This window comes from Carcharhinus amblyrhynchos, chromosome 10 (assembly GCF_965287045.1).
Source record: "Carcharhinus amblyrhynchos chromosome 10, sCarAmb.v2.hapA, whole genome shotgun sequence".
Lineage (NCBI taxonomy): Eukaryota > Metazoa > Chordata > Chondrichthyes > Carcharhiniformes > Carcharhinidae > Carcharhinus > Carcharhinus amblyrhynchos.
In genome coordinates, this window is record NC_137333.1 from 43758518 (window position 1) to 43785460 (window position 26943).

At 42.8% G+C, this 26943-nt stretch overlaps 1 protein-coding gene and 1 non-coding gene across 2 annotated transcripts in view; one reads left to right on the forward strand and one right to left on the reverse strand.

Annotated features, from left to right (window-relative positions):
* The first annotated feature begins 272 nt into the window (after positions 1 to 272).
* The window catches only part of LOC145348898 (short transient receptor potential channel 6-like), a 132594-nt gene continuing 105923 nt past the window's right edge, over positions 273 to 26943 (forward strand). The window contains exon 1 of the mRNA XM_080196950.1: positions 273 to 485. Coding sequence (XP_080053076.1) covers positions 346 to 485 — 140 coding nt within the window. The 5' untranslated portion in view covers positions 273 to 345. The remainder of the gene's footprint in view (positions 486 to 26943) is intronic.
* On the reverse strand, positions 8286 to 8477 carry LOC145349617 (U2 spliceosomal RNA). The gene has a single exon (XR_013888124.1). It is a non-coding gene; the product is annotated as a U2 spliceosomal RNA (small nuclear RNA).

Consider the following 26943-nt stretch of genomic DNA (forward strand, 5'->3'; position numbering starts at 1 on the left):
GAAACAGAGAAATTGGTAAATGAATCAGTTAATTAACATCCAGCCTCTGATATCATTGGGATTGATTTGTTGAGCGTGCCGTCCTCCTGTTAGACATTCTGACAGGGAATGTACACTGATCTCGGAGCTGTCTCACTTCACTTCATGTACTCCACACGCCCACACCAGCACCAGAAACATCAGAGACCGACCCCGGACACAAATATATACACATATCCAACCTGACGCATCGGAAGCGTCACTTAAGGAGGGCACCGACTCGTAGCCTCCCTGGGGTATAATTGCCTGGGGGAAAAGCTTCAAGTCTAGGAACTATTCAGCGTGGAATGGGAGAAGTGTGAAGCGATGAATGAGAGGAAGCCACGGGTGGCCGCGGTTAACTCAGCGACCATCGCAAACCCAGCCAGTGGACAGGAAGATTATATTCCAATGAAAAGAGTGAGCAGTGAAGAAGCCTACACGTCTCAGTATGGACATTATGTACCGTAAGTGAAGCGAGGACGGCTCAGCACGATCCTATCAATACAACAGCACAATAGTTCATTTCCAGTATTAAGTTGAAGTTGTTCATTTAAGTGTGTAGAATTACACAAAAACTTACGGAAATCTTTGGGAAGTTTTGTTGTGGAATGCCATTAATAGGCTTGTAATTCTGCATTTGACTTTATCGACAGCCGATTCTGATATAAATATTGTTTTTATTTAACATGTATCAGCATTGTAAAGCAATACATTGTTTATATTTCGAGGAGAGATAGTCTTTTTGAATGAAATAATAATTTAAATAAGTTAATATTCTATCAGTCACTGGATTTTGATGGTTTTAAAGACTTGGTGGAGAGGGGAAGTGGTGGTGAATAGTGTTATCTCCCGGTTAAGCAACGTTTTTTGAGGCGTTTACTGTCACGCTATTTCGGTTGCGGAAATGTTTTTACATTGTTTAAACTCACCTACACTAACATGCTGTTTAAACTCGTATAGAGTAACATGCCGTTTAAGCTCACCTACACTAACATGCCGTTTAAACTCATATACAGTAACATGCCGTTTAAACTCACCTACACTAACATGCTGTTTAAACTCATACAGTAACATGCTCTTTAAACTCACCTATAATAACATGCTGTTTAAACTCACCTGTGCTAACCTACACTGCGGTAGACAGAGGGGAACTGGTGGATGTGGTGTTTTTAGATTTCCAAAAGGCATTTGATAAGGTGCCTCACAAAAGGTTGTTACAGAAGGTTAGGGTGCACGGAGTTGGGGGTAAGGTGTTAGCATGGATGGAGGATTGACTTTCTAATAGGAAGCAGAGAGTTGGTATCAGTGGGTGTTATTCTGGTTGGCAGTTGGTGACTAGTGGAGTGCCGCAGGGATCGGTGATGGAGCCTCAACTGTTTACCATTTATATAGATGATCTGGAGGAGGAGGCTGAGTGTAGGGTGACGAAATTTGCTGATGACACGAAGATGAGTGGAAAAGCAAATTGCATGGAGGGTGCGGAAAGTCTGCAGAGAGATCTGGATAGGCTGAGGGAGTGGGCAAGGTCCTGGCAGATGGAGTATAATGTTAGCAAGTGTGAGGTTATCCACTTTGGTAGAAATAATAGTAGGAGGGATTATTATTTAAAGGGTAAAAAGCTGCAGCATGCTACGGTGCAGAGGGACCTGGGGGTCCTTGTGCACGAGTTGCAAAAACCCAGTCTGCAGGTGCAGCAGGTGATCAAGAAGGTGAATGGAACGTTGGCCTTTATAGCGAGGGGGATAGAGTATAAAAGTAGGGAGGTCTTGCTGCAACTGTACAGGGCACTGGTGAGGCCGCAGCTGGAGTACTGTGTGCAGTTTTGGTCGCCGCATTTGCAAAAGGATATATTGGCCTTGGAGGGAGTGCAGAGAAGGTTCACTAGGCTGATACCGGAGATGAGGGGGTTGGACTATGAAGAGAGACTAAATAGACTAGGTCTGTACTCGTTGGAGTTTGGAAGGCTGGGGGGATCTTATAGAGACGTATAAGATAATGAAAAGGATGGATAGGATAGAGGTAGAGAGATTCTTCCCGCTTAGAAAGGGTAGCAGGACTAGAGGGCACAGCCTCAAGATAAGGGGGGGAGGGTGCAGTTTAGATCAGAGTTGAGGAGGAACTTCTTCACTCAAAGGGTGGTGAGTCTCTGGAACTCTCTGCCCATTGAAGCAGTGGAGGCTACCTCGCTGAATATATTTAAGTCACGGGTAGATAGGTTTTTGATAGACAAGGGAATTAAGGGTTATCGGGAGAAAGCAGGAAAGTGGAACTGATCCACTTCAGATCAGCCATGATCTTATTGAATGGTGGGGCAGGCTCAAAGGGCTAGATGGCCTACTCCTGCTCCTATTTCTTATGTTCTTATGTTCTTATGTAACATGCTGTTTAAACTCACCTACAGTAACATGCTGTTTAAACTGACCTACAATAACATGCTGTTTATACTCACCTACAGTAACATGCTGTTTAAACTGACCTACAGTAACATGCTGTTTATACTCACCTACACTAACATGCTATTTAAACTCAATTGCAATTACATACTGTTTATATACATCTACAGTAACATGCTGTTTAAACTCACCTAGAGTGACATGCAGTTTAAACCCACCTACACGAACATGCTGTTAAAACTCATCGAGAATAACATGCTGTTTAAACTCACCTACACTAACATGCTGTTTAAACTTACCTACAGTGACATGTTGTTCAAACTCACCTACAGTAGCATGCTGTTAAAACTCACCTACACTCACATGCTGTTTAAACTCACCGAGAATAACACACTGTTTAAACTCACCTACAGTAATATGCTGTTTAAACTCACCTGCAATGCTGTTTATACTCACGTACACTAACATGCTGTTTAAACTCACCTTTTGCTGTGCACACTTCAACATAAACTTGTTAGTTCTGGCACTTCGGTTCTTTACAAGCAACCTCTCACTGCACATTGACAGGTTGTTACATAGTTTGCTGTGTAGGTGTTTGACAGATGTTATTGAATGTATTTTAAAATATTTGGGAGTAGGGGTAATGTTAGTTACGTTATGTTAGCTCCTTGGAAAATTAAATAAACTGATTATCCTTTGATGCTGTTATTTCTAAAGATTAGTTTTCCTCGCTTTCTACTGTAGAGTTACAGTAGGCTTGTAGCCCAAGCTGTGTGAGCTCAGCAAATCGTCCCATGTCGCACGGTGTTAAAGCACTGGAAGGAGTAAAGAGGAACATCTTTGGAGAAAAAAAACTCACTCAAACATTTCTGCTGTGATATAAAATGAGAACGCTTGATGTTTTTTGTGTATTACTACACATTCATATATTCAAGCTGATATTCAGGGAAAGGGAGTGCCTGCTATCCTAATGTTTAATTTAAGAACACCATGACCTTTCCCTAAATTTCACATAATATGAACCTCTTGAGTAGGATTTGTGACTTGATCCTGTTAAGGATCTCCTTCTCACAGCTACCTGAAGAATCTGAATGAATATTTGTTTGGCGACAACATTAATTAATCTTCAGAGGAAAATAGCCAGACCTGATTAAATACTCCATAGGACACAAACTGTCTCTTGTAGGGATGAAGTGGAGGAAAGTGTTACCTGTGGGAGACAATGGTTCAGGGTTTGCATTTGTGAAGCAGTTTAAAGTTTTGTCTGATTGTTTTTGGAAAAGAAGAAGTATTTATGTTGAATGTGCCTTCCAGAAATTATTTAGGGGAAGTAGTCATGACAGAGTATTGGGTCTGAGAAAGGCTTGATGGGTGAACACCCATTTCTAACTTTATGCCTTCTTTTGAAAGTTACCCAACATCAAGCAGTTTAATTATACACAATGGGTGGTCAACCTGTTCCATTTATCTCATATCAATTCCCTCTCCATTTTAAAAATCAACAACTTGCAATTGCTAATGTACTGTGATGAATTTTGTATTGAAAGTGATTCAATTTTTCTAGCTCTCTTTCTTATTATTAAGACAGTGCTTTTCCCCTTATTCTTTTTTTTTGTCTTTTAGGCCACACCATTTCCAACATCAATTCTCAGATTTAGGTGCTGGAAATGTATTATTTTCTTGCCATATTAAATCTGCATGTTCTTTATCTAGTGTAAAATTGTTTACAGTGTCACCTATTACAGTTCTCCCCATTACCAGGCATTTGTTCAGTGATATTAACCTTGAGGTCACTTACTCTTTCACCTCCATCATTCTGACTGCTCACCCAATGGTTAAATATAAAGTTTTCATTGATCGACCTTCCTTTTCTTGTGATCAAAGTCAAATTGTGTTAAAGTTGAGGAAATGCTGCTGATTGAGATAGAAATGTACCCTGGCCTTTAATATCAGACTGTATGCTTTGCTGGACCTGATCTCAATAATGCGGAATATCTCACCAGCCATCACTTTATATCTACAACTATAGGGATTACAGTCAAATAACTGCTTTGTAGTCTGGCATGGTAACAGGGTAAGCTTTCGTAAGTGTACACAGCAGTCACAGCTGAGTGACGCTGGCAGTTTTTGGTTCAAAGAGATGCACAATTAATATCTGGTAACAAACAGAAAAAAGCCAGGAGATATATTAAAAGCCCTGGTCGTGTAAGAAGTACAAAAAGAACTTTTCAAATTGAATCTAGTTGCAGTAAATTGGATGTTTTCCAAGTTGTTTATCAAGCTCTCTAATGAATGCCTACAGCAGTCATTTTCTCCCTATATCAATTTTTCCCAAAGCCTATTGCTAAGGCAACAGAGTGAGGAACAGATTAAAGGGCAAATAATCTCCTTCAGATATCTCAGTGTTGAAAATATGGATCTCCTCACTTGGTTCCTGGCTATAATCTGGAACTTGTGCCTCGAGAGTCCATTTCATCTTTCCAGCGAGTAAACTACAAACATTTGGAAATATCCCATTTTGTAAAACCATTTGCCATTTGATGCTTTACTGTCTTCCCTTCCTCCCACTTTACTTACTGCTTAAACATTTCACAATTTGTCTAAATAGGTTCTGGATTACCCTCATCTGCTTATGTTTCCTAATTGCATGAACATCGCTTCTCATTCTCTATAACATTCTGAACACCAAAATCATGGAACTCTCCCCCCACCCCACCACCCTACCCCTGCAACAGCACAGTGTGTGTACCTACACAATGAAGACTGCAGCGGTTAAGAAGGCAGCTCACCGTCACCACTCAGTGGCAATTAGAGATGGACAATGAATGCTGGCCTAGCCAGCAATGCCCATACCACATAAATGAATAAGAAAAACACACAAATCTTTCTGTTTTTCAATCACTACAAAACTGAAACAATCACTCATTCCCTTGTGGAGTTCAGATTTGATTGCTCTAGCAGCAAGGTACCACATTGTAAGTTGTTGCATAAAGATAAATCTCACGGGTTCCAGGATAAGGTAGCTAAATGGATACAAAGTTGACTTGTACAAAGAAGACAGAGGATGGTTGTAGAGAGTTGTTTTTCAAACTGGAGGCCTGTAATCAGTGGTGTGCCGCAGGGATCGGTGCTGGGTCCACTGTTATTTGTCATTTATATTAATGATTTGGATGAGATTTTAACAGGCGTGGGATCCTGGCTTGCTTCCTATTAGCCAGGATAAACTATGCCAGTTATCCATGGGGAAAGGTCTATGGGATATACACTTGTATTTGATAAGAAGGAAGAATACTCATCTGAAGTCTGAAGTGATGATATATGGGGGATGGTTGGGGGGTGGTGATGATGGGGGAGGAGGGTTGATTGGAGTTGGGGTTGAGAATTGGCACTGTACCAGATTGAAGCTTACTTCTGTAAACTCTGCCAACTGTATCCTCTTCCCACACCAGGTCCCATTCAATTTCACCCATGGCCCTTGATCTACATAGGCTTTCACTCCCAGCACAGGCCCAGCTCATTCCCAGCACAGGCCCAGCTCACTCCCAGCACAGGCCCAACTCACTCCCAGCACAGGCCCAGCTCACTCTCAGCACAGGCCCAGCTCACTCCCAGCACAGGCCCAGCTCACTCCCAGCACAGGCCCAGCTCACTCCCAGCACAGGCCCAACTCACTCCCAGCACAGGCCCAGCTCACTCTCAGCACAGGCCCAGCTCACTCCCAGCACAGGCCCAGCTCACTCCCAGCACAGGCCCAGCTCATTCTCAGCATAGACCCTCTCTTGCTCCTACTTTGCATGCTCTAGTGCTCTCTCTTTAAATGGAGTCAGGAATCTCAGCTTGGGCATCCCACTGCCCCTTTTCACTCGCTCATGGTGGTTGCTAGCAAGCTTATTCCACAAGGAAACAAATGTAGATTATATGATCTTGCCACTTGGTGGGTCAGGTGTCGGTGAAGTTGGCGAATGGGCATGGTGTGTGAGCAGGAAGGGATTGTGAGGAGAGGAGTTCCAGGGGGTCTGAAGAAGCTTATGGGATGTTGGTTACTGGAGCCCTATTAGGTGGCAACATGTGGGGTCAAGGTGGCTTTCTGAGGGGTGACAGCAAGGTAGAGTGCAGAGAGGGCACCTGAAGTGCTTACCCTGGCAGAATGGAGTAGGTCGATCATCTTTTTATGGTATTGCACCCCCATCCTGTGGTGCTGGCACTCATCAGGGCTGGCACCATCTGCCAGATGGGGTCTGTGACCTTGCTGGAGGGTCTTCTGCCAGCCCGAGGGTAGATTGTTTCTCTTCTCTCCTCCACAACATCCAATATTCTAGTTGGGGCACTCCAGCATGCCCGTAAACCTTGGAGCTAGCTTCCTCACTGCCATCCTCCTGGATTGAATGAGAGCAAGTGCTGTGGAGTTGTTTAAATGCAGCGTCCCTTTGATTAAAGTGTCCAGATCACCCTGGGCGGGTGAATCAGATCATTCAGACACAGTCACTTTACATGGGGACATGTTTTCCTTCAAAGTGCCTAAAAATTGTGGTCTGGATCGTGCTGCCAGGGTCAGTAGGATTTCATTGGCTTTCGCACTGAAAGTGACACAGCCAAAATTTAGGAAAGTTCTGCCCTGTGCCTTTCAAAATACATTCTTCCAGAATGTTCTTTGTCCTTGAAGATGAACCATTTTCTGTGATTATAGTGCTCATGACAATATACAAATTTTGATACTTCCTTGCCTACAGCAAACGCCTTACACTTTTCAGTAACTGGAAACATATGTACATCCTGTTTAATTAACTTCTGAAGTGACATTTCTGACCTCAGAATGTACCTGAAAATTATGCATTTTGAGGGAACAGGATATTTGGAGAATTCACCTGCTTTTCTTCAGATAGCAATATGAGGCCTTTTACATGCAGGATCTTAGTTTGACATTTAGTTGAGGACATCTTGCACAGTTTAGTACAGTGGTCCCTCAGCTCAGAACAGGAGTGGCAGCTGGATTATGTGTTCAAGTCAATCAAATTGGGTTTGAATTCATGACCTGACTCAGAAGTGAGATTTAAAGGTTTGTGCACTCAGCTGCTAAAAGGACATGGCAGTTTAAACAAAGAAAATGTTAAATAATTTATTAGTCTGTTTGGCAGAGCACAGCTGGAAGAGTAGGAGAAAACAGAAATTAATGTGAAGACAAAGCAACATTCTATTAAGGAACTCATAGAAATACAGAAACTAGAAGCAGGAGGCCATTCAGCTCTTTGAGCCTACTCCACCATTCATTATGATCACGGCTGATCATCAAATTCAATATTCTGATCCCCCCCTTCCCCCCATATCCCTCGATGCCTTTCACCCCAAGAGCTATATTTAATTTCTTCTTGAAATAAAACAACGCTTTGGCCTCAACTACTTTCCGTAGTAGTGAATTCCACACATTCACTACCCTCCGGGTGATAAAAATTCTCCTCACTTCAGTTCTAAAAGATTTACCCCTTATCTTCATTTATGACCCCCAATTCTGGACACCCACCCCCCACCCCCACCCCCACCCCCACCCCCACCCAAACCCCCCCATCAGGGACATTTTTTCTCAATATATCCTGTCTAATCCTCTTAGAAGTTCATAAGTTTCGAAGAGATTCCCTTTCACTCTTCTAAACTCCAGAGAATATAATCCTAACTGATTTAATCTTTCTTCATATGACACCAAAACTGAACACATTATGCCAGGTGTGGCCTCACCAATACTCTATATAATTTTTAAAAACTTTATTCCAATCCAATCAAGTCAAATTAAAGCCAATTCAGAGTCCCAACAAGTTGGGACATTCCCGATCCAAGCTGACAAGACAGGGCTCTCACCTCCTGTCTTGGGCTTGACCTACATGATCCAAGCTGATTGGAATAGGTGTAGTTCCACCTCCAAGGCTTGATCTAATTTGCATCTTAGCCAAAAGGCCCAGATGCCTCTTTAAAAAATTGCTTCAAATGAAGCTGAAATGTAACCTAATGACTTCAACCAAGTGCAGCATGTCGATACTACACTTGATCTTAGCCAAGAGGCCGAGAAGCACCAGCCCCAAGTTGAGCTCTATATAATTACATCTTTCAATAATTCTCTAATTTCTGTTGCATTTATATTACAACATTGCTTGTGAATGCAATCCCTCTCCAGAAATACCACTTCAATATAAATATTGCCACACTCATTCAGAGCTACACTTCAGGCATATACTTACTTTGGTATATACAACTAAAAGGAAATAGATAAATCTTATTTAATTAGCATCCCTTCACAAGACATGATATCCTAAAGCAGTTCCCAGCAAACAAAATTCTTTGATATATAATCAGTCTTTCTATGCAAAGAAGCGCAGCGACCAATTAAGCCCTCAAGTTCCTACAAAACAGCAATGAGACAAATTACCAGATAATCTGCTCTCCTGATGTTCACAGCAGGATAACTATTAGCCTGGACGTGATGAAAGCTCTGCAGTTGTTCTTCAAATTGTACCTTCATCTTTTACATCCACTTGAGAGCTCAGAGTTTGACATCCGATTCAGTCTCTCAATGCCACATTGATGAGTCCAGTTAGCTTCCAAATCAAAGAGGATGATTTTAACCCTGACTGCTGGAAACCTATCTGCCAATATTATGTTCCCTTTCTACACTTCCACATTAACCTGTTTGTCTGAGTAGTTGGGAAGAGTACTGGCCACAAACTAGCACAATCCTTCTTTCAGCATGTGCACTAGGTTCTGATGATGCTCTCAGTGCTCACCTCCTATTTAAACTGCTGGCCTGGTTTTTAGATTTCCTGCCAGTTGAACCAATTGGGAAGGAGATACAAATAGATAAAATTTTAATTATTCTTCTGGTTTTCACATGGGGACAGAGGTACAGGAGTTCAGGTCTCTTTATGCTCTACATTTTGCCCCATTTACCCAATATCCATCCTATACAAAAGCCTTCACAAAACCCCATCTCTGAGACTCTCTTGACCATTCTTTTGGTCCCAAGTGATGGCTTCCTTCTTCCAAACATTTAGTTATTGTCCACTGACCAAATGTTACCTTCTGCTGGTGTCAGGGAGAAAGCTGATGGGTGTTAAAGTCAACTTGGTTTCATGGTTTTGAGGTCATGTCGGTTTGCTGTCCGTCTAACTCTCCGTCCACCTGATTTCCATTTCAAGATAAAATCGGGACATATGTCAGTGGAAAAGGGCCTAAACTCCTTCCCTTTTAACGTGGGGAGGAAAGTGCTGTCACTGAGTCAAAGCAGGCATCTAGATACTATATTGCTTTGACTGTAACAGTAGATGCAAGGTTTTTATTTATTTTGACTGTAGATTGAGATCGCAGTTCACCCTTACAGCAATGTGTTTATTGCATTGGAGCCTTTTTCTGCTGTTGGTAGATGTGCTTGGAGAATATTCCAAAGTATGGTCAACATCAGCACACTGCTGAACTGCCTGAATCAAATCAGTCCATTGTGTAAAAGTACTTAAAGCTCTTCACAGTTATCGAAAGTAGCCGAATAAAAATGTAAACCCATGATATGCTATTATATCATGATTTAAATTTAACATCTCAGCTTGGCTTACCACAGGCAACACTAACAATCCACTTCCATCACTGTGTTTTCATAGTTAGTGATTGGTATTTATTCATTGTATTCCCAAACAATCCCTATGTCACAAGTTATGTCCAATTATTTTTACATGCAGGATATAAATTGAGAACTTTTTTTTTAGCAATTGTAAATCCCCAAACAAGCGATTGCCTCCTCGCTTCCTGAGTTTAAGGTGATTAGTTCACCACTTAGACTGGAGGACATTCCTCCAATGTGTAGCATTGTTTGTGCCTCTCAGAAAGCGCAGAAGGAATTTGTACTGAAGCTCCAGTGATGACATTCGGCTGCACAGGAACATCTGGCCTGTCCTGAACCTATTTAACAAGGACATCTGTCATCGTGGTAATGCCATTCAACAGATGGGGTTTGTCATTAGGGCCTTGTTAGTGACTTCTTGTGTTTCTCATTCCTTGATGCAAAGGATGTTTACAGATAGAACTTGCTCAGGAATGAAGTTCAATATGAGGTGCTGAGATGGAGGGAAGTCAATAAGTTGATTGAATCAGATATCACAGAGAGATAAGTGAGGCTCTGGTTTCAACCAGCCTGTGGGTTTACCTCAAATAGCAATGTGTCAGGAAATGATGTTTTCATGGACAGGAAGCCTGAGGAGGGATGTGGAACAGTGTGTTCCAGTTATTTTATGCATTATAGTATTTAATGGCGTGTCCACAATATGTCTGAGCGATAACCTTGCCAGACAGGGGCACAGTCTCTGCTGTGAACCTGATCGGGTGAGTGCTGAGGACCAGAGTATTGTGATAGCAGCAGAACCCCACGTAGATACAGCAAATTTAGTTATCAGATTGTTTTGACCTTTGTTGCAGCTTTCTTTTGGATGTTTCCATGGATAGAGTTCCATTTAGTGACACATCCAAGTGTATTGGGTTGGGATCATGCTTTAGTCACTGGCCATTCTTGTAGATGTGTAATTCTTTTTCTGGCACTGACACTGTGGAGGTGGAATAGACACTCCAAGGCTGATCCTCAAAGATCTTAAAGCACACAGAAATAAGTGAAATAGGTCAATGACTGGCTGTCAGTGTGAGATCTTTTCGAGGTTTTGGAATGGCAATGGTTTTTGCCATACCTTCAGGAATGAGTTTGAGCTGATGATTCTTGTACAGAACTAAGTCAGCCAAGTACAAGGACTCAGTTGTTTCAGGAGTTCTAGTTCGAGATTGTCCTATCTCATTGTTTGCTAAACATCAGGCATGATGATCAATATTGATGAAAATGTATTAATGAGAGTATTAATGTTAATAGCTCAGGTCATGAATTTACAATAGCCTAGTGCTATTTATTCTTTGGATTATTTGTTTTTCGAACAGTTACTTTTCTCAATGATGCTGTGGCAAATTAGTTAGCAAAGAACAGGTAGTTTTAGCAAGGATCAAAGGAGTAACGAAGCCAGAACGATGTAGAAATTACCTCAAAATGGACCCTAATCTCATTCTCTTAACCACTCCATCTTGTCCTTTATCTACTTTCCCATAATTAACAGTAAGCATGCCTTTAAAGGTCTAATAAGAAGACTGATAGAAAACATGAAAGTTAAATGAAGAAAACTTTATACTGGTGATTACATCATCTAGCAAGACATGACTTCCTGACTCAAGATATGAATCACATGAGTTTAAAATCAGACTTTTAATCAGCAATTGCCTGACAATTTGTGAGGGGGCAGTACATTTGAAATCTTCCAGATAACATACTGAGGAGAGGTTGAATAAACTTGGATTGTTTTCCTTGGAAAGCCGGAGGCTGAGGGTGACCTGATCGAAGTTGATAAAATTATGAGAGGTATAAATAGGGTGTAAAGTTGGAAGCTTAGCAGAAATGACAATCACAAGGGGGCACAAGTTCAAGATAAGGGGGGAAAGATTCAATAGAGATGCACAGGAAAGTTTTTACACAGAGACTGTTGGGGGCCTGGAATGCACGGCCAAGGGAGGTGACTGAGGCAGGTAGTGATATTTAAGACTTATCTGAATAGGCACTTGAACAGGCAGGGTATAGAGGGATACAGCCGGTTGATCTAGGTAGGGCGACGTGATTGGCACAGGTTTGGTGGACCGAAGGGCCTATTCCTGTGCTGTACTGTTCCTTGTTCTTTGTGATAAAGCAGCTTAAAAACAATGTTACAGTGTATTAAAAAAGAAAAAAGAGTGCAATGGGAAAATGCACCTCTTGTGTAGAAATGAGCCGCACTGAGAAACTTCTAGTTTCCATTCTTAGTCTATGCACAATAGCTGATTTTAGCCAGAGCGAGAGGTGTGTTTTGAAGTCCTGACAGCCAATAGAACAAGGAGAGGAAAAGTCAGCCAAGGTACCTGCTTTTGATCCTATTTTGATCATCTGTGAAAACATCAGGTTGGGCAAGGGCCAGGCTTGGCTTTGATGCTCCCTCACTGCTAACGCTCGCTATCTTGATTTGAGACTGCTTGGGCAATGGCAGCTGTGCCCTGTCAATCTGTGCTCCAGTGCCACTCCCCTGGAGAGAAGGGAAAAAATTGGAAGTGGGGGAGAGGGAGTGGAGAAGAAAGCAGCAAGTCAAAGGTTAAAGAAAGGTGAGAAATAATATGTCATTAATAACTGCTGAATGGTAAAAGTGAAGGGAACAAATTGTGCAAGAAATTGATGGAGATAAAGTCAATTGAAAATTGAATCCTTGGTTCAAGTAATCAATCCATAGCATTGAGAGTGATTGTGTATGTGCTACAGGCGCACACAATAACACTCAAAGAGAATAAGAAAAGTGATTGGCAGAGAAATCAAAGGCCAGAATCAGATAAGGACACAGTAAAAAATGGTAGGGATGGGATATGGAACATTAAAAGGACTAGCCTTATAGTTTTATACCTGTATGCTCAGAGAATTCAAAATAAAATGGATTAATTAGTCATGTAGATTGATGTAAAGGAGTATGATATAGTTGTGATTGCAGAAGCATGGCTCCAAGCTTACTAAGAATGGGAACTAGACATTAATGGTTATTCAGTGTTTAGGAAGGGCAGACAGAAAGGAAAAGGTGGCGGAGTGGCAAAGTTGATGAAAGCCCCAGCTCCCTCAACCTTTCCTCATAAGACCGACCCTCCAAACCAGGCAGCATCCTGGTAAATCTCCTCTGCACTCTCTCCAATGCTTCCACATTCTTCTTATAGCGAGGTGACCAGAACTCTCACAATATTCCAAATGTGGTCTCACCAAAGTCCTATATAGTTGCAGCATAACCCCACGACTCTTAAACTCAAACCCCCTGTTAATAAACGTTAATACACTATTGGCCTTCTTCACGGCTCTATATCTTTCAGCAACCTGATTCAATGCATCAGGGAATGTCAGAGAAACTACCTGCTTGTTGTGAACTTTACCTACCAGGACAATTTGTCCTGAGGGAACACCATTGAACTACGATGGGCTTTTTTCATATTTCCAACATTCACTCTTTATGTGTTCATTTTTTAATGACAAAAGAGTTCCTTTGAACCAAACTTATCCAACAAACTTCCTTTTTTACTAACCTGAACAGTATCTTTACCTTTGCCATCTTTCTCAGATTTCTTTTCATTATCAGACTTCCCATCTATTCAATTTCTCTGCAAGTGTCTAAACTAGGGCTTGTTATAATGTGAGGTAATTCATAATCATCTGCCAAAACAATGGTTTCCTTTATTTTACAAACTTAAGGTTCTTCCTGATGAGGCTTTATTCCAAGGAGATAGTATTTGTTTAAATTATTCAATCAGAATAATTTCCCTAAGATTCTCAAAGTCTTGCACAACCTACATCGATCCATATCACCCATCAAACACCATGGCTGGGATTCTCCCAAAAAAATTGCCCAATGTGTGGGAAAACAGGAGTAATTCCCACTTTTTTTTAGTGTATTTACCAGAATGGATGTCTGACACTCTGAGCATTGTAGAGTGCCTCAGGGTAATTCAGGGTAAGCAGGGGGTGGGGCCTATTCCCACCCAAGAGGCCGGCAGTATAGTGCTGGAGATCAGAGATTGGCGCATGCACAATGGCCCCCATTGCCAGCCTCCTTATCGCTGGCCAACCTCACAAGCTCTCCTTTGCTGGCCTTGCGAGCAAAGGAGGGGGCCTCCTCCCACCACCTGATTGCTAGCCTACAGGACTTCACCGAGCTCAAATCTCTGCCCCCCCCACCCCCCATTCCGCACCAGCTCCGACCTCCCTGCCTCCCACCACCCAGCCAGCACTGACTCCCCGGCTCCTCTCCCACCTCATTGGCTATCCCAATCACCTCCTCCCTCTCCCAATAGGTATTCCCCCCACCCCCATCAATCTCCCCGCCCCCAGTACACCCTGCCCTCTCTGGCCCCGCCCCATTGGCACTGCCCGGTGCCTGGTGTAACACCTGTCGCAAACCTCACTACAGGCCCCTGCTGCTGTCTCATGGCCTGCTGTGCTGCTCGAGCAATGCAGCAGCCATGAGAATCCTGGCCTATTTCAATCTCGAGTAAATTCTATATGGATCAGGCTCTGTTTTCTTTTTAAATTTCTGAATCCCTATCTAGGCCTTTGATACCAACTGTTAGACATCAAGATCAGCAGTTTTTATTCTGTCATAGTCGCAAGAGTATTATTCTGAAAGATAAAAGTACACCTCTAAAGCTTTCCTGATGAAAATACTGTCGGAGTGTAGCCCAATATAACTAATGCCAATTCAGGTTCATGGCAATTTTCTTAAAACATACAAAGTACATTTCTAATTCCTCTTCATTAAATGTAAGTACCAAGCGAATATTTATTATCAAATCAAAGCTACAAGGAGTTGGCTTTCGGTCATTCCCATCTTTCCCCTCTTTGAGCTTTTCTCTTTCCAATTCTAATTTATCCCTCTCTAATCTTTCTCTTTTCCTTTCTAATTAATTTTTTTTCATTTTTCTTTCAATATTGAGCTTTGGTTTTTTTTCTCATTCCGTTCTGAATTCTAACATTTTGCTTTCTAGATGAAGGTTGGCTCATTCTATTTGCAGACACTTCCTTTTATTCCTCCAGCTTCAAATACTGAATCAATTCTTCACACATCTCTATCTGCTTAGCTTTGGATTTGAAACTGACCCCCATTAACTCTGCTACCTGCAGCCTTCCCTTTATCTTTTGCCAACTGTTCCAAAGTACTGAGAGACAAATTCTCACTCACCACAATGGCCTCAGCATCAAAGTTACTCAGCAAAAGCAAATGTGAAATCTTGTTTGTTTAAAAGTTCCAACGAACACACTTCGCTGCATCATTCAGATTGAACTGCGATGCGCTTCAGTTTTATTATCATTCCCAAACCATAACAAAACAAATCAAACCAAATTTACAGAATAACCCACCAATGAAAACCAATTTCGCTTTAGTGACATCGAGGCATATATGGAGATGTTGGCTGCAATTTAGCGGCAACGCTGGCCATGGGCACAAATCCCGTAATGGGCAGGGGGTGGGGGGGAATGGTGGGAGACATGCCTGCAAGGGGATGGTGGTGCCTGCATTGGGATGGGGGAGGGCCCAGTGCCTGTGAAGGGCAGCGGTGCCCTGGTCCTAGGGCGGTTGTGAGGGGTTGGGTTGGACTGGAACCTGTGAAGGAGGGTTGGGGAAGGGTACCAGTGAAGTGGGTGGGGCGATGCCAGTGATGAGGAAAGGATGATGCCTGTGAGGAGGGAGCGATGCCTGTGAGGGAGGTTGTGCCCTGGTATTGGGGGGGGTGGGCCACCCCGAAGCTTGCATGGTGGGGCTGGGGTGGGGCAGACCCAGTCTTTGCGTTGTGGGGGTTTGACGCCCTGAGTTTTACATTTTGGGGGTTCGTTGACCCAATTTTTACATGGTGGGGAGGAGGCAATCTTTGCATTGTGCGGGGGGGCGGGGGGGTGCACCTTTGTACTGTGGGAGCTTGGGAGGGTGACTTTTGCATTGTGAGGTGGGGGTTTGCTTTGAACTTTGCATTGTGGCCGGGGTGGTGAGGGGGGAATGATGATCTTTGCAGTGTAGTCAGGGTGAGCAAGGCGGGGGGGGGGCATTGATCTTTGCATGGTCGGAAGGGAGCTGATCGTTGCATTGTGGGGAAGGAGGTGCTCCTCAAATCTTTGCATTGTGGTGAGGGGTGCTCCTTTCTTTCCATCGTGGGGGGAGGGGGAAATGCCCCAATCTTTGCATTTTGAAGGAGGAAGTGTCCCAGTTTTTGCATTGTGATGGTGGGAGGGGCATTCTGATCTTTGCTTTGGGGAGGAAGGGAGTGAGGCAATTTTGGGATTTCTGGCCTTGCCAGTTTCTTTAGGCTGACTGTCTGAAAATGCACAGAGTGATGTTCACACTGGTGAGGAGAGATGACTGTACAGACTGTGAGCTTCACAGCGGTTTCTGGGAAAATTTTGTCCATTAGGTCAGATGACTAAAAGTTTAGTCAAAGGGATAGATTTTAAGGACTGTCTTAAAGGAGGAAATGAGTCAGAGAGGTGGAGACGTGTAACAGAGTTCCATAGCTGGTACAGAAGTAATGGCTTTATGAGAAACTTTTCTAAAACAGCCTCAACTGGAGTATTGTGTCTACTTGTTGACGTCAGGCTGCAGGAAAGCTCTGAAGAATTGAGAGAGGGTGCAGAAAAGATTTATTAGAATGGTTCCAAGGTTGAGGAACTTCAGTTACCTGGATAGATTGGAAAACTGTGCAGTTGATCTCCTTAGAAATGGGAATGTTGAGAGGAGATTTGAGAGAGAAGTTCGAAGCCATGAGTTATCTAAATCAAGCAGTTAGGGAAAAAGTGTTCCTGCTTGCAGAAGGCACAAGTACTAGAGGATGTTGATACAAGGTGAATGACAAAAGGACCAGTGGCAACACGAGGAAAATCTTTTTTATGCAGTGAGTGGTTCAGCATGGAGGCGAATGGCCCTGCTCTTGAGACGAGAAGAGGCTGAAACCAAGTATCCAAGCCAGCTAATAAAAGTTGGCAAGCCTTGTGGCAGTACCAGAGGTGACGTGACTCCTGTACAGGCAACCTGTGTCCATAAGGAGCCCTCCAAGATATTTCCCCAACTTTCTTCGTCCTCTCTGCATTACTGTAATCTTGCTGGTGTTTACGCTGGCAGGATCTTACAGTCCTGCTTACCATGCACCCTAGTCACAGGTTTCCCGGCTGCTTGGGATGTATTCAGTGGGAAATGCCATTTATAATGGCGGAACCATAAGTTCTTGCCACCAGGGAGTAACACACTGCCTCCTGCCACTGCATAACACACCATAGAGGGGGAAGAAAATCTGGCCCCCTGCCTTTCATCCAGGCTCCATTATTCCTCTCTCTCACAGGTCTGCCTGCAATCTTAGCATTGGCCACCGCTCCCAGTCATTTGATTTAGCAGCAGTTCTTTGAGGAAGAACTTCTTTTCAGATGGCAGTGCAAGACTCATTTCAAACCAATGAACAACCAGACACCAATTTAGTGGCCACAGGATGACCCAGCCAGACAGAGGTGGGCTCACCCAACACTTCCATGGCAGCCCATAAAGTGGACAGAGATTCGCCTGTCTGCACCAACCCAAGAATCAACTGGGACACAGTGTAAAATACAGATTATCAATTGCAGAAAAGATCAGCAAGCACTGAAGTAAATCCTGAGGTTCAGGGCAATGTCATGCTGTGGATGTGACATTGCAAGGCATTGCTGGAGCAAGATAGCAGCCTAATGGGTCAGCTAACGGGTAGCAACAGTCTGGAAGGATCGAACATAAAGGCGGTTCTGGAAAAAAAATTGAAAAATATTCTAAACAGTAACAAATATAAAAGTTGCTCCAATTTAGCTGTAAATTTGTGCATTAAGATAATGAAGGGGCTAGATAGGGTAGAGGTAGAGAGATTCTTCCCACTTAGAAAGGAAACCAGAACTAGAGGGCACAGCCTCAAAATAAGGAGGGGGGGGCAGTTTAGATCAGAGTTGAGGAGGAACTTCTTCACTCAAAGGGTGGTGAGTCTCTGGAATTCTCTGCCCGTTGAAGTGGTAGAAACTGCCTCACTGAATATATTTAAGTCACGGGTAGATAGGTTTCTGATAGACAGGGGAATTAAGGGTTATGGGAAGAAAGCGGGAAAATGGAACTGATCCACTTCAGATCAGCCATAATCTTATTGAATGGCGGGGCAGGCTCAAAGGGCTAGATGGCCTACTCCTGCTCCTATTTCTTATGTTCTTGTGTTCTGTCTCAGAAAACCTTGCAACATGCCTGCTGCCCAGATACTCCGCTATTCAGTGTTGTCCCTGCCCAGGCATTCTTCCCCAGCTGTTTCAGCACCTGCTGCAACCAGGGTGCATCATCCCTTTAACAGGCGCAGCTTATCTTTAGTCAACTTTATGTGGTGATAGCCTCATGCAAACGTGAGCTCCCTGCTGAGGTGTGCACTCACTCAACAGTGCACTCAGTGCTCACTGCATGCTAAATAATGAAACATAAGCAACATGTGCATGCCTTCAGGGGCAGTCCAATTTTGTCCTTATGATGTGGCCATTATCGCATTTCTGTCTGACTTTGCAAATTGCTTTGTCAAAGGAAAATCTTGCATGGCTGAGTTTGTGCGATCACAGTTGTTTGCTACGGTTGCTAGTGCTACATTATAAATGGCTTGAGTGTTGGCACTTAAATGTCCCAGAATATTTCAAGAATATTTGTACCTAATTGCTTCTGAAATTTAAAAGAATGGTCATTCATTATTGTAACTTTGTTAGTCCTTAAGCATATAGAGTGTATTACAAACACTGCTCTGTAGCATTTGTTGATAGTATGTATTTTTTATATCTTCATCCCCTTAACATGTTTTTATTGCTGGCTGTACAGTCAGGTGATGCAGGCTTCTCATTCTGCTTTAGAGAGTCCTGGTGAGTGGGAACTGGAATACTTGTTGTGAATCCAGCGGTACACTAGTAATTGGTAGGGGTGGGAGCTAATACAATCCTCCCTTTGTTTAAAACTAGTGACCCTATCAGTTGACCTAGCAGCCATGGGAAGAGTAGTTACATTGTGGTCTGTCAACTGTTAAGCAGCCTGTGAATTCTTCAGCATGGTGGCACAGTGATTAGCACCGCTGCCTCACAGTGCCAGGGACCTGAGTTCGATTCCTGGCTTGGGTCACTGTCTGAATGGAGTTTGCACGTTCTCCCTGTGCCTGCTTGAGTTTCCTCCGGGTGCTCCGGTTTCTTCCCACAGTCCAAAGATGTGCAGGTTAGGTGGATTGCCCATGCTGAATTATCCCTTGGTGCCCTGGAATGTGTGGCTTGCGGAGATTGGTGGAGTGGATGCAAGGGGATACAGGAATAGGACCTGGGGTGGGATGCCCTTGTGGGGTGGGAGGGGGTGAGTCTGTGTAGACTCAATGGGCCAAATGGTTTTATTCTCCACTATAGGGACTCTATGGGGGCAACTCTCCCAGAAAAATTCTAAGTGCAGAATTTGCATGAAAACTGGTGTAAATCATGATTGATTTTTCAGTGGGTGTTCAGAGTAGAATCTCTCCCACACTCTGTGCAATGCAGAGGTCACAATCATAAATATCATGAAAAGCTTGGGGTGCGGGGCCTATTCACTGGCAGGCCCTGAACTGTCGGCCTGCACTTTGCTGGCTGGCTTGATTGGTGGCTAGCCCGGGACCATTGCAGTGCTGTCCCCCCAAACCCCACGTTGCCTGATTGTGGCTCCCATGACCATCCCGGGGGGTAATCTCTAAACTGTCTGTGCTTTATATGCTCTGTCTGAGGCCAGAACTCTCCATTCACCTGACAAAGGGACTAACCCGAAAGCTTGCGAGTATATTATCAAATAAATAGGTTGGACTAAAACCTGGTGTTGTCAGACTTTTTACTGTGTTTACACCAGTCCAACGCCGGCATACCCACATCATCCCGGGGGGGCCAGCGCCGATACCCCCCATCCTGGAGCACACCGATATCCTGCCCCTCCTCCCCCGGAAGATTCCACCCCCACCCCATCAAAACAGGAGGTAGACACCCTCCAGCAGACACCCTCCACCTCCCAGCTGACCCCTCATGGAGGCAGATCCCCATGGCAGATCATCTCACCGCCCCCCCCCAGCTCGCCCTGATCATCAGCGTCCCTCCAGCCCCAATCAATCCCAATGCAGAGTGGAAGCGGGACCCCCCAGCCCAACCAATTGCCACCTAGGCCTGCCCCAACTGGCCTCGTCCCAGGCCCTGCCCCACCCCCTTGGCACTGCCCAGAGGCCCCACCCACTTGGCACTGCCCTATGCCCAATTGGCAGTGCCAGGATGCCCCCTGGGCATGGGCAATATGTCCCTTCGGCATTGCCTGGAACACAGGCTGGTATTGCCAAGGCGCCCATGCCCTGGGGGGCCCTAATTGCCTCCCTGCACCTCAGAGGAGTCGTCTCTGTAGTTCCCCAAAAGTGAGGAGTCTGAACCCCACCAGAGTGAAATTGCACTGATGGTGTGGGAGATGCTAGTGGGCCCAGAGACTTTAGTCCTGTGCTCATTAATCACATCTGAATGAAATAAAAATAGATGTTAATGACTTATCTGCCTGTTTCCAGTGTGGTCACGACTGTGCTGGATATCAGGCACTGGGAGATATGTGTGCGTCGGGAACATATGCAGATCCCGTGAATCAGCCCATGAGATTCTCCCGGCCTGTCATGCTAAATAATTAACACGGTGGGATGGGGGAATCACCCCCTATGATTCAATACTTTCTCATTCTTTTCAGATTGAGAAACGTGAAGATATGAAAACAACTATGTTTTTTTTGATGATTTGGGTAAACATACTGGTGGGTGTTCTCACTCAACTTCAGCTGAAGTACAATCTTGAAAGTCTGAAGCAACATCATTTAATATTTTGTAAACATTTACTCATGTGTGGATACACTGAAGTAGGAAATTTACCTATGGCCATGAGCCATTAAAAATCTCTTGTGTATACATATAATTCTCTTCTCTCTGTTTTTACAAATCTGCTTCAGTTTCTATACAAAGTGACAATTTCTCTCCGTTTCCCCATGTGTCTTTATTTCTCTCACAGTATGTGTTTTTCCTTTGCTTATCTTCCTTTGACACTCTTTAGTTTCTTTCCCATCTCCTATCATATCTTCCTGGAGATTTTGTCCATGAGACTTACCTTATGTTCCTTTTACCCAATTTTCGGTAAACTACTGACTATCGAGCTCCCCGCAGCCTGGCCTTGTGCTAGCTCACATTGTAAATGGTTCCCACTCTTCAGGTACTTTATCATTTCCTTTCAAAACCAACGTCATCACTCCATCGTTGAGAAACTTGCCCTGAACCTTCTGTTCTTGCAAACTCGTGCTTCATTTCCATCTTTGTGGAGGTATCCTTAAACAGGTCAGCACCTCCCAAATCAGTGACTATCTTTCTTGCAATTCCATGCCTAAATCTTTTCAATCAGGTTTATGCTCATGCCACTATGTCAAAACCAATGCCCCAACCAAAGTCACATATAATATTCCTGTGATTGTGTTACATTTTCTCCTACCCCTTGACTTCTTTTTGATCTTTGATTAAGTTGAAGATATCTCCCTTCCACTGTCCAGCCATGTGGGATTGTCTTCATTTGGTTCCATTCATACCTATTTGACTATGGCAGAGTACCTACAGCATTGGTTTTTCTTCCCAACCCCAACTGCTAACCCATCTATCTATTGTTGGAGCTGCATCCATCGAGCCAAGTGGGGAGTATTCCATCACACTCCTGACTTGCGCCTTGTAGATGGTGGATAGGCTTTGGGGAGTTAGGAGGTGAGTTATTTGCCGCAGTACTCGTAGCCTCTGACCTACTTTTGTAGCCACTTTGTTTATGTGGCGAGTCTAGCTGAGGTTCTGGTCAATGGTAACTCCAAGGATATTGATAATGAGGGTTCAGTGATTCCATTGAATGTCAAAGGGGTGATGGTTAGAGTGTCTCTTACTGTTGATGGTCATTGCCTGGCATTTCTGTGGTGCGAATGTTACTGCTACTTGTCAGCTCAAGCTTGGATATTATCCAGATCTTGTTGCGTTTGAACATGGACTGCTCAGTTTCTGAGAAGTTGAAAATATTACTGAACATTGTGCAATCATTTCAGTGCTGACCTAGCCAGCCTCCCATCAGCTCCTGATCCAAACAACATGCTCCCTCTCTTTGCTTTACCACTTCAGCTCTTGTGGGCAAGATCTCTTCTGCTAAGACATATTCTGAAATTCAACCCTGTTAATCTAATCTGCCAGCAACAACCAGGAACAATGTCTATACAAAGGAATTGTTTAACAGGTGACTTTGTGATATCTCCAATATGTCTTACTGGAGATTATAACTTAGCTACTTCTGTGTAGATTAAATGACATATTCTTATAAAGCACTGTCTTGTCTTTCAGCCCTCTTGCATATTTTACAGAAATTCTTAATGTAAGAAGGAAAGTTGCTCCAACAGGTTTAGTTGGAATTTCCTTTTTTAGCTGCTGTAGAACTTCACGTCCATGTAAAAAATTGCCTTCAATGAAAAAAAATCATGAGCAATGTAACTGAGCACTGTCGCTGTTTTACATTATCATATAAAGTAAAAATGTATTCCTCTGTATGAAGAAGAATGTTCTACATTCAAAATGTAACTTTCACCAATTGGAATCTGTGTCCCTTTGTCTGATTGTTTCAAGTTAAAGGTAATGGTTTGGAATTACTGTTTCCATTCCCTTAAGTATATCATTTTCTAAGGTCACCTCGGGTGATGGAAGCAGATGAAAGCAGATTCAGCATTAACCTCCATAGCATTAATCATAGAATCTCCACAGTAAGAATGAGGCCATTCAGCCCATCAAGTCTACACCAACAACAAACCCACCTCGGCGCTTTCCCTGTAACCCCATATATTTATCCTTCTAATCCCCCTGACACTTAGGGGCAATTGATCATGGCCAATCAACCTAACTCTTGCAAGGATTTCACCCATTTTTTTTTACAGAACTCATACACCAGGAATTAGCCACATGTCTATTCTGTACATTGCGACCCATGTTTGAGTGTTTCACTTGCCTCACAAGGACTGTTCACAGCACTCAAGATGCACTCACTCCATAAACTTATATTGTTTTCTCAAAGCTATCTCTGATTTGCATTCTATTCTGATGTGACTGTGTGAGTCAACACTCTGACGAATATACTGGTTGTTGCTCTGTATTGGTGGGACATTTTGACCATTGAGTCTGCTAACTGCCCTATGTCTCTTGCAGTTTTGCTTTATCTGTTTAAATACATTGTTAGGTCAGGTGAATTCTGCCAATTGAAATCAGCCAAGCTATCAAACATAACTAATGGTCTGGAAAGGGACAATTCCTGTTGGCCTTTGTGGACTAAGATTTGTGTTCGCTGCAGATAGATCAACTCAGTATTTGCCATTTATACCAGTTAAATACTAAATTAGTTGAAGATCCGTGTAACATTACCATTATAGAAAATTCTGGTGATTAACTGCTTTTCTGCACTCTGATTTCCAAGGTCATGTTGCATGAAATTTGCCTGAGACAAAATAATTGATGCCACTATTAACACTATAACTATTAACTATTACATGAGCACAAGTAGAGTAAGCAGTCATTTTGAGCAAAGAAGGAAACTATATTCATAGGCATCTGAAGCTTAGGACTGGGAATAATTGAAGATGCTTGAAGTTTACTTATTAGTGTCACAAGTTGACTTACATTGACGCTGCAATGAAGTTCTGTAAAAATCCCCTACTCACTGCACTCTGGTGCCTGTTCGGTACACTGAGGGGGAATTTAGCATGGCCAATGCACCTAACCAGCATGCCTTTCAGACCGTGGGAAGAAACTGGAGCACCCAGAGGAAACCCATGCAGACAGGGGGAGAATGTGCAAACTCCACAAAGATAGTGACCCAAGCTGGGAATCGAACTTGGGTCCCTGGCTCAGTGAGACAGCAGTGCTAACCACCATGCCACCCTATTTCAACATAATTTACTGTGGGGATTTGGGAATATTGCATATTGCAAGCTGAAGAATCAATAAAGTCTCTCATCCCTCCATTTAATGTTTACAGAATAATAAAGAATTTGAGGACCAATTAATATTAGAATTTCTGTGTATTTGTTGTCTTACCTTAACTGCCTATTCATGCTCACAGTGACTTTCTTACATGCTCAATTGCCAGCTAATTACTTCTATGTGCAAGGTCAGTTTGCTTTATGAGATAATGTCAGCAAATTCAATTTAGACTAATGTGATGAAAGACTGTTTGCAGGTTGCAACAGTGATTTGTGAAAGTGGTTTTAACCTTCTTGTGCTAAATTGGCAGCACCATTGAAGCAAATCGCAGGATGACTAGTATTGGAAATTGAGAACTGTCCCAACGATCTAGCCAATGCTGCTCTTCTAATATGAATAGGCACATTGCCAGGACAGGATAAAGGAACTTTACCTTAAACCTACTCATGTGTATATAACCTGGGAAAATCCAGCACTGCTTTAAAAGGAAAACATTCTGTTACTCAGGATTAATATCCTTCATCTAGATTAGCGCAAAAGAAAGCCTGAGTAGAAGGACGGACTGACTCTGCATTTGACAAAAGCTGGAAGAATCAGCTTATTTCAAGCAAAGAGTTTAAATGCTGTCATAATAATTCTAAGAAACCCAAGCTTCTCCACACAAAGGGCTGAATAGTAATATCATTTGAAATGTGCTATTCAAAAGCTTAGATCCTTGCTGAAAACTAATTTCTTCCAGCAGTGTGTTGTAATTCTGAGGTTTTTTGTCCGCAAGGATTGAACAAATGCTGAAGACAGTGGGGATAATTCTCACTTTCTGCGGTGGTAGGAAGTGGATAACAAAATTGACATTGACAGCAATGGAAATAAAATCAGGTGAGATGTAGAACCAGCGGCCAAGTCACTACCACACATTTTATATTATCGCACAAAGTCAAAATGGACTCCAATTTATAATTCATAATCTGGAGAAATATTCATCATATTATCAGATGTGAACAACGACTTAAAGCAACCGATTAGATATGTAAGCACTATTTAGTGTTACAATCTCTGTATTTTAAAAATTATGTTCAAACTTACAGTGACTGACTTGAAAGGACAAGATTTCAAGTCTGAAGACTGTAACACATGAATTAAAAACAACACTGACTAAACATTATTTCAATAGGCAACTAATAATTTAAACTTCAGAAAAAAACTATTTTTATTAATACAGTTGGAAAACCTACATTGTGGTTGTACATTATAGGGAGGGAGAGATGCTGAAAATTCCTTCTCTGCTTCTTGACATGAAATGGTATATGGTGCCTTTGATGTGCAAATGGGGATGTATTAAGTTCTAAATGCAACTTGCATGTAATACTTTTCAATTTGCCGATAGCAGTGAAGTGGGTGGTATGCAATTCAACAGTGCTGTTGACATGTGTAGGAATTGCATGTGTGACTGCAATCGTGAGATCTGTTGTTGTGTGGAAACTGATAAGTGTATGACATTCTCCAGATATGACATAGAATACAACTTGCGTTGTCTTTAAATCAGTGAATGTTTAAAAAATCCTGATAACTTTCAGTTGTTTGTCAGTGCTGTCAGGGAAAGTTTTCCTGCTGCCTGGTTTTCAAAGGGGAAATCCCGAAGACTGTTGAACGTTTTGTCTCCTGTGACTTAGACAGATGCTCCTGCATCTACGGGAGTATCTACATCCGTGATCATCGTCACACTTGGGCTGGTTGCTATTCTGAAAGAGAGGACAGAAGTATGTTCAGGGTCATCCACCTCCACTGTATGCTGTGGTACACTTATGTGACACCTTTCTGTTAGTATTGGTCTATGTAGAAGTTGATTTTTGTGACGATGACAAGTATGAATAAAATGCTTGGGTTTTCCTCAAACTTTACAGTGTTTACAGTAGGAGGACACTGTCTGCAATGTATAAGCACTGCCATAGGGGAAACATTGTTTGGACAAGGCAAAACTCTGCGTGATTGCTATTGGTGCTTTGTAGGTGGTTTCCTGGCATGTGAGTGATGAATTGTGTTTGCAGGATTAAGCACTAGTATTCAATCCCTCCACCATTGATGCTCAGCCACACAGTGTGTACCATCTATAAGATGCCCTACAGCAACTCACCAAGGTTCCATTGGGCAGCACTTTCCAAAACCACAACAACTACCATCTAGGACAAGAGCAGCAGATGCCTGGGGACACCACCACCTAGAGGTCTTCTTTAAACAGATCAGTGTGTCTGTGGTTAGCTAGTGAAGTTGTAGGTTGCTCTCACTCCAGTTTCTTATCATCGTGAAACTTTCCAGAATAGTTGACTAGATAGACAACATTTGTTTATTTGTGGTTTGATTTCCCATTTGGAATGTTCAACATTATTGAAGTCACATATGGGGCAGGATTTTCCACCACATGTGGCATTCTGTGGCAGTGGAAAGGGCTTGCCATTGGTCAAGGGCAGGAAATTCCAGCCCCATCGCTGTCAGCAGACTTTCCTGTTGCTCTCACTGGGAAAAATGGTCAGGAAATTCCATCCTTTGTTGTTACTGAGTCGCATGTAATATTGGTCAATTGTCTCAATTGTTCCTTGCTCATTGCATTGGAAAACAATCATCTCATACATTTGATTTTTCTAGATAGTGGAAAAGGTTGTGCATTTTTATTAAGTTTTAACATTTTTAATCAGGCAGCAGTGTCTCAAAATTATCTTTTCATTCTTCACCTTCATAGTGAAGAAGTTTTGCCAATTTTATCTTTCACCTTTCAAAACATCACCGTCAGTTTTACCAACTTGGTGTTGGCTCTGAATGCATATCAAAATATGGAATATTTGTGTGTATATGTGTATGTATGAGAGAGAGAGAAAGAATATGTGTGTAT